The sequence below is a fragment of the Tupaia chinensis genome, unplaced genomic scaffold (genome assembly GCF_000334495.1).
Source record: "Tupaia chinensis unplaced genomic scaffold, TupChi_1.0 Scaffold000528_1, whole genome shotgun sequence".
Lineage (NCBI taxonomy): Eukaryota > Metazoa > Chordata > Mammalia > Scandentia > Tupaiidae > Tupaia > Tupaia belangeri.
In genome coordinates this window covers 419761-428476 of record NW_006160041.1, presented here as the reverse complement: position 1 = coordinate 428476, position 8716 = coordinate 419761, and the positions used below count along the sequence as shown (strand labels likewise).

Below are 8716 nucleotides of genomic sequence, written 5' to 3'. Positions count from 1 at the left end.
TGCCCAAGATCCCGAGAGGAGAATGGAGGAGAAGGGATTGCGGCGTGACCATCCCCCATGGGGGGTGATTTCTCACTTTCTGTCTCTATGTCTCTCTCTGTCTGTCTGGCGAGCGCACGCGCCCTACAGTGAAAATCTCTCCAAAAAAAAAAAAAAAAATTTAAAACCACACTGTCTCTGTTACAGAGTCACAAACAAAATTACAACAAATATTTTGATAATTATCTTTAAATTCAATTTCTTGAAATTTTGAAAGTTGTTTACTAATTGTTATGAACTATGGAGTATGACCTAAAACTTTTTGATATGCAAAGTAAATGTGGGAAAACGCAAAAATAAATAAATAAATAAATAAGACGCACACAGATGAAATGTGCAAATTCCTACAAAGATACCAATTACCTACAAATACATCATCTGAATAACCCTATGATTTATTAGTGAAACTGAAACTGTACTCCAGGTCCACATGACTTCAACAGTAAACTATCAAACATTAAAAAATATCAATTCTACATAAACTCTTCCAGAAAACTGAAGAGACAAAAATATTTCATAACTCATTTTAAGAGGCAGCGTTACCCTGATATCAAAACCAAAAGTATTACAAGAAAACTATAAACCAGGGCCAGCAGGTGGTATGGTAATTAAGGCACTGGATTCCCAAATGGGCAACCACAGTTCAAGTCCCAGACTTGGCAACTTGAAAATCACACTAGGCATGTGTGCATGCATGACCAAAGTCCCAAGAAGAAAATGGAGGAAAAGGGATTGTGGGATAGCTATTCCCCTGAGGAGATAATTTCTCTCTCTCTTCCTCTCTCTATCAAGCATATGTACCCTAGGGCTAAAAACTTTAAAAAAAAAAAAAAAAAAAAGAAAGAAAGCCAAAGAGCAATGTCTCTAATGAACACAGATTTAAAAATTCTAAACTAAATATTAGTAAATCAAGTTCAACAGTTTAGAAAAAAGATAATGTGGGGCCAGCAGGTGGTATGGTGGTTAAAGGGCACTGGACTCCCATATGGCCGACTATAGTTCAAGTCCTAGACCTGGAGGCACACTTTCTCAATTTCTCTCTCTTCAAATTAAAATAAATAAATAAATAAATAAAGTTAAAATAATTTTTTAAAAAAGATAATGTATCATGACAAAGTAGAAGGAATGTAATACTGGCTTAACAGTAAAAAGATTAATGAAATTCACTATATTTACAAATCAAAAGAGGAAAATCATGTGATCATCTTAAGAGGTAAGATCAGGAGTAAGATGAAGATGTCTACTTTTTACTAGTTTATTCAACATTGCTCTGTAGCTTCCAGCCAATGCAATCAAGCTATAAATAAATTTTAAAAAGGCACCTAGATTGGAAAGAAAGAAATAAAACTGTCTTTATTCGCAGTCAATACACTATGTAAAAAATCTGACAGAATTTATAATAAAATGGTACCTCAGTTTAGTAAGATTGTGCGACAAGAGATTGGTAAGCAAAAATCAATTGTATTTCTACATTCTAGGAAAAAAATGAGAAATTGAAATGAACGAAAGAGTAGCATTTATAAAGAGCATCTAAAAGTATTGAATTCTGAGAAGATGCCTTCATGGCTCCTGAGAAGTACTGATTTCAGGGGAATAAGAGAAATGAAGCTTTTCCACTGATAATTCAGCCTCCAGCCCACAAACTCGAGTGCTAAGAAGCCTTTCAAGCCTCCTGTCTCTATCTCTGTCTCTGACTCTCTCCACCTCTGTCTCTGTCTTCACATTTTTTTCTAATATTTCCTTTTTAAAATATTTTAAGGTAAAGCATTCTCTTGGCTTTCAGCCCCTCCTTTCCCTTTATCTTGTTAATAATCCCCTCTCCCCCTCCCAAACCAGGAAAGGCAAGGGAACAGGCTTTCAGAGGACACCTTCATGGCTCCTGAGAAGTGTGCCATGATGGGACCAGCAGTTAGAGTAATGGCTATGTTGCTGAACTCCCATGTAGTAGACCGCAGTTAGTGTCCTGGAGCTGGTGGCTTAAAAAAACTCACGCTGGGTGTGTGTGCGTGTGTGCCCAAGATCCAGAGAGAAGAATGGAGGAGAAGGGATTGCGGCGTGGGTTTTCTAGTTTTTGCATTTAAAAAAAAATTATATTTTAGTTTTTTTTTTTTTTTTTAGTTTTTTTCCTTCTATTTTTCTCTGTTTATTGTTGTTTTGTTACTGTTGTTTCTCTCTCTCTGTTTCCTTTTCTGCATGCTCGTGGATGCTCAGATTGAACTTCAAGTTTAGGAAAAACATACCATCCATCAGATGACTAGAAATCACCGCTGGGCCACAAGAAATATGAGAAAGCAAGAAAATACCTCTCCTCCAAGGGAAAAGAATAACTCCTCTTCATCCATAGAAAGTTAAATGAAAATCATGGAAATGTCTGATAAAGAATTTAAAACATTCATAATGGCAAAGCTAACAGAGATGGAAGAGAGACAATGAACTACAGAAGAGAAAGGAGAAAGGACCTGAGAAGTTCCAGGAGGTGAGGAAATTCTTGAAGATCTAAAAGAGGAATTACACACTTTACAAAAGAATTAAGTGGAACTGTTAGAGATGAAGGCTATAATTCAGGAAGTCAAAATCTCCCTTGAAAGTATTAAAAGCAGACTAGATCATACAGAAAATAGAATCTCAGACATAGAAGAGAAAATTGCTGACCTAGAAAAATCCACCACAAAGACTGAGAAAATTGCCCAAAAATTTGAGAATAATATACAAGAAGTACTAGATACCATCAAACATCCAAACATCCGGATAACTGGCATCCCAGAAGGCAAAGAGACTCATAAGGGCATTGATAATCTATTCCATGAAATCCTGCAAGAAAAATTTCCAAACCTAGACAGGCACTCAAAGATCTAGTCCCAAGAAATAAAATGGACCCCAAATAGAATCAACCCAAAAAGATCTTCTCCAAGACACATTATAACCAGACTGACCAACACAACAGACAAAGACAAGATAGATTGGCAAAAGAAAAATGGCAAGTTACCTACAAAGGATATCCCATCAGGCTAACAGCAGACCTCTCATCGGAAACAATGCAAGCAAGGTAAGAATGGGAAAATATATTTGAAGTGTTAAGGGAAAAGCAAGAATACTGTGCCTGGCAAGATTATTCTTCATATGGGAAGAAAAGACAAGAACATTCTCAGATAAACAAAACCTGAACGAATTTACCAACACGAGACCAGATTTCCAAGAAGTTCTCAAGGGAGTTCTATGTCGGGAAAATTAAATGCAGACCCACAGAAATAATAATTCAAAAACTAAGAAAATGGCCAACTTAATCATAGGGACAAGTCTGGAGTTGAATATTATATCCCAGAATTCAATCGGGAAGATCAAACCACAACAAAAGATAGATTAAATACATGAGACTGAACTGGTGAAATAGCATTTTTTTGTTCAGTTTTAAGAGTTTTTGTCCCATCTTGAGCTGTCAATAGGTTCATGTACCTACTATTTGAATAGAATACTGACCTGTTCCCAGGCTTTAAGTTTTAAGCAAATTTCCTTACCAATTCAAAATTGCTTTTCTTGAAATTACCAGTTGAACTTGTTACTGAAAGTAGTTAATTATTTAAGAAGTTGTGTGATCAATAAAATGTGGGGGGAAAAGGAATGGAAGACAACTGTAGACAACAGAGATAGTGTAAGAAGAGGGTGGGAAAAGGCAGAGGGTCAGACATAGGGGGGTATATGTATATATATGTATATATATGTGTGTGTGTGTGTGTGTGTGTGTGTGTATGTATGTATATATATATATGAAACTAGAAATGGAAAATTATTGATGATAACATGCATGATTAAGCCACTATGCAGTATATTCTGGATGGGAAACCACATTTTATATGCTGTGACGATGCTTAGACAATGAATGTAAATTAATTAATTTAAAAAAAAGCTTCAGAAAAAAAGTACTAAATACTTAGAATAAATCTGACAAAAGATGTCAAAGACCTACACTGAACAATGCCAAACACCACTGAGAAAAATTAAAGCCCTATATAAATAGGCAGATAGATATACCTGGTTCGTATGTTGTGACATAATATTAATATTGTTAAGTTGCCCATGCGCTTCAAATTGAAGAGTCAATGCAATCCTAATTAAAATTCCAACTAGGCTTTTTTGTGGAAATTGAAAACTGATTTTAAAACTTATATATTCATGTAAAGTAACGTAGAATAGCCAAACAACTTGGGAAAAAATGTTAGAATAAAACTCATGAAGCTATACTGACTGAGGCAGTGAAGTAACGTATGGGCACAAAGACAAACAGATGAGTGGGAAAGAACAGGTGAATTGATATCTGAGGCACAAGGTAGTGGTGGGGGTGGAGACAGGACTGACCTATATAAGGCATGAAGGAACCAATAGAGGTGATTATGTTTGTAGGAATGTTTAAACTGGTGTTTATGTTTGTCAAAAGTTATCACACTATGCACCTAAAAGGGATGCATTTTATTGCATATAAAAAATACCTCAATAACAATTTAAAAATTTCGGACAGTGTCTAACCCTAGGTGGAAGCATTACTTAAGAGAGAGGCAGAGGATTAACAAAAAGAGAAAATGACACACAGGTAGACGAAATTATTGCTAATCGTCTACTTCTTGGGTTGGGTAACTTTATCATAAACAAACAAATGAGATAAAAAAGCACCATGTAGGAAGCAATGACGACAGTGTGTCACAATTCATCTAATTCTGAGATGTAGATTTAAAATTAAAAACAACCAAAAAAAGGCAGTCACCTCACCCATATATTTCCCAGGTCTCAGATGTAGGAAATATGCGAATAAATCCACCTCTCCGATCATTCTCTTCTTTCACCCTCCGTAAAACTTTGATCTAGATGGAAGAAGAGAAAACAAAATAAAATGACTACCTATTTTGAAAACTGGAAATCATGTGGCTGTTGGACAAAGGAAGAGAGTTATGACTCAAGAATTTGGAAAAAGCATGAAGGAAGAAATTAATTCCATTTAAGGTTTTTCTGAATAGAAAGTTTCTCCCATCTTGAATCTTTCACTTTTCACTGTAAGATATGCGTTTTTCATGATTATTATGAATCACTCACTTACATTCCCTGAACCCAGTGTTAACCCACAAAAGCCTGAAATGGAGTTATCTTTACCTCCTCCATTGACAGACCAAGCACAGAACCACCTAACTTCCCCGGCACCTTCTCCCGGGCTGAGCCCACAAGGTTTTTCATTTCCGCATCACTGGCAGAGAGTGGACGGGAACGCTAAGAAGAAAATTTTAAAAATAAAATTAAAAAAAAAAAAATCCCACACAGTTTTTCATACATTTCCTCCTTCCCCACTGTTCATTCCCTCCACACTGCTATCTTTCCCAACATGTATAATAAGCTCACACCCATAACTCATTTACTATAATTAATCCCTTAGCCTGAAACCTTGAAAGCAAGAAAACAGAATAGAGAAAAACACTATGAGTTGAGAAACAAGTGGAGAAAGAAGACTGATGCCCATGTGACCTTCTAAACTAGAACATGCTCCCTTCCTCAATTTTAGAATACTTCCACTATTTCAGAGGTATGGAAGAAATCTGAAAATAGCCTTAACAGGGAAGGAAATGTCAATTTATTTCAAGATAAACACATTCTTTCCAACACTGAGGGAGGAGAGTTAGGAAAACTGAGACATAAGATGCAAAACTAAGGAATAGTATATGATGTCACGGATGAAAAAGTTGGGTATGAGGTGATTTAGAACTTGAGGGGGAAATATCGAGATGAGAGCCTTCAGTGACACCAAAAAGAGCTGTGACCAAAAGGCTACAATTAAAGAAACATAGTGGCTGTCATACTCGATGAGCCCTGGAACAAGGATGACTGCCTGCCTAAGTACTTCAAGGATGCAGTCAACTGGGGCACGTTCCTCACTGATCCCAAAAGACGACCTGGAATATTTTGTCTTCTGAATGAGTATCAGGAAAGTCACCCAAGTACAAAAGTTTTAAGGAATTCTGATATTATGCAAGCAGAGAAACAGCAAGATAACAAAGAAATCAGATGGCACCAAGTATGAAAATATACTATTATTGAAATAGATAAAGTGACAAATAAAATAAGACAAACCTACTAAGTAAAAAGAATAAGAAATAATTCAAGAACTATGGGTACAAATTATCCTTTCAGATTCCCAAAAGAACTTCAATCAGAGGTAAGAAGCCTCACTATAAGTAAGTATTCTTCAGATTTCTCTGTGTGTAAACTATAGAACTCGAAAGGCATTTTGTAATCAACTTTTGGCCTTTCAACAATGCTCACTGTTATGGACTGAATGTTTGCATCCCTCTAGTGTTTTTTTTTTTAACATTTATTTATTTATCTATTTATTTTTTGTGATTTTCAAAGCTGCCAGGTCTGGGACTTGAACCACAGTCAGCTATGTGGGAATCTAACACCTTAACCACCACATCACCTGCTGGCTCTCTCCTCTACTGGAATATTTTGTCTTCTGAATGAGTATCAGGAAAGTCACCCAAGTACAAAAGTTTTAAGGAATTCTGATATTATGCAAGCAGAGAAACAGCAAGATAACAAAGAAATCAGATGGCACCAAGTATGAAAATATACTATTATTGAAATAGATAAAGTGACAAATAAAATAAGACAAACCTACTAAGTAAAAAGAATAAGAAATAATTCAAGAACTATGGGTACAAATTATCCTTTCAGATTCCCAAAAGAACTTCAATCAGAGGTAAGAAGCCTCACTATAAGTAAGTATTCTTCAGATTTCTCTGTGTGTAAACTATAGAACTCGAAAGGCATTTTGTAATCAACTTTTGGCCTTTCAACAATGCTCACTGTTATGGACTGAATGTTTGCATCCCTCTAGTGTTTTTTTTTTTAACATTTATTTATTTATCTATTTATTTTTTGTGATTTTCAAAGCTGCCAGGTCTGGGACTTGAACCACAGTCAGCTATGTGGGAATCTAACACCTTAACCACCACATCACCTGCTGGCTCTCTCCTCTAATGTTCTAATCACTAATGTGATGACATTTGGAGCTGGGACTTTTAGAAAGTATTACCTTCTACCAAGAGTTAGATGAGTTCATTAGAACGGGGCCCTGATCTAACAGGTTAGTGCCCGCATAGTAAGAGACATCACAGAGTTGGTTCTCTCTCGCCCCCATGGACACAAAACAGAGGTTATATGAGCACACAACAAGATGGCGGCCACCTGCAAATCAAGGCAAGAGCCCTCAGAATAAAATGTACTTTGCTGGCATCTTGATCTTGAACTTCTCAGCTTCCAGAATCATGAGAAATAAATCTCTGTTGTCTTGTCAATCATGTTTTGTTATAGTGGCCTGAATAGGCTAATATACCTATGTACACAAAACACCATGAGTGCTTTTACCTTTGGGCACAAGGGAGATCAATACATACTTAATCTTCAAAGTTACAAAAACTGTATTTTCTAATAGGCAACTCTGGGATGAGATACTTATATAAATAAAAGCCATGAAATAGACAGCTGTAAGCAACATATAAAGGCAGGGACTTTTATCTGTTTAGTTTTTGCTGTGGTATCTTCAAGATCTAGTATTTGCAAAAGGAGATCATAAATATTTGTTGAATGAATAAATAAATGAATGAAATCATTTATTTCAATCATGGTTACAACTAAACTTTACAAAAGGATTTGAGAAAATACTTTAATTCCCTTCAATCCCTGGGAATACATCGAACAGAATATGTTAGAATGAGAAGGGAATAAAGGAGAGAGTTTAAAGATTTAAGAGGAAACCAAGTAAGTAATACAGTCATTTAAACCAATTACTAAAGTGTGAATGCTTATTTAGTGTTTAGTTTGGAAAAACAAGTCTTAAATGAATGGTTTAAGGGCTTTTCTCATTATCATACACTACTAACTACTTGCCAAAACATATTTTAGTTCACATGTGACAGTGTGGCTCTGATGGTAAAGTCAGGGCAGTTAATCCTCTAAAGTCAGCCTTCTTACCTGACACTATTTAAGGGGAGTTCAAAATCATATCAATTATATACAGAGAGAATAAGAAGCACTCATTTTTTTTAAAAAAAGTAAAAATGTAACAACTTTATTAAGCATTTTGGAATAGAAAGGTTGCTATTTAAGTGATGATAAACTAAACTATGTATAGAAAATTAATAAAAATACTTTAAGAAATAATTACTATTAGAATAGTTTTTTTAAAATACATGGCTATATTTTTAAGAAGACAGTTCAAATCACTGTTGAATGACATCTAATGAGTGTCTCCAAATTTTTTTTTTTTTAAAAAAACGATTTTTAGTATTTCTGGCTCCTAGAAATTGAGATAATAATGTTGCAGTCTTCCTCTACTAACCTAATGCCACCCTTATAAACAATGAATTAGTACCCCAAAACTCTTTCTTTTTTGTAAGGTTTTCGCTATAGGGCGTGTGCACTCGCCAGACAGACAGAGACAGACAGAGAGACAGAAAGCGAGAAATCACCCCCAGGGGGAATGGTCACGCCTCAATCCCTTCTCCTCCATTCTCCTCTCAGGATCTTGGGCACGCATGCACATGTGCCCGGTGTGAGTTTTAAGCCACCAGGTCCAGGACAGGAACGGCGGTCGACTACGTGGGAGTCCAGTGACATAGCCATTACACTAACTGCTGGT

The 8716-nt window shown here is 35.8% G+C and overlaps 1 protein-coding gene across 17 annotated transcripts in view; it reads right to left on the bottom strand.

Moving 5' to 3' along the window:
* TTLL5 (tubulin tyrosine ligase like 5) overlaps positions 1-8716 on the bottom strand; it is a 330457-nt gene that overhangs the window by 218593 nt on the left and 103148 nt on the right. For 16 of the 17 annotated variants that reach the window (XR_003550803.1, XM_027775153.1, XM_006157045.3 and 13 more), the window contains 2 exons: positions 5179-5292; positions 4801-4892 (listed from right to left, as the gene is read on the bottom strand). Coding sequence is in view for 16 of the 17 variants with exons in the window: in XM_027775153.1 (XP_027630954.1) it covers positions 4801-4892; positions 5179-5292 (206 nt within the window). In the remaining variant the exon portion in view is untranslated. The remainder of the gene's footprint in view (positions 1-4800; positions 4893-5178; positions 5293-8716) is intronic. The other variant, XM_027775163.1, reaches the window with a different exon arrangement.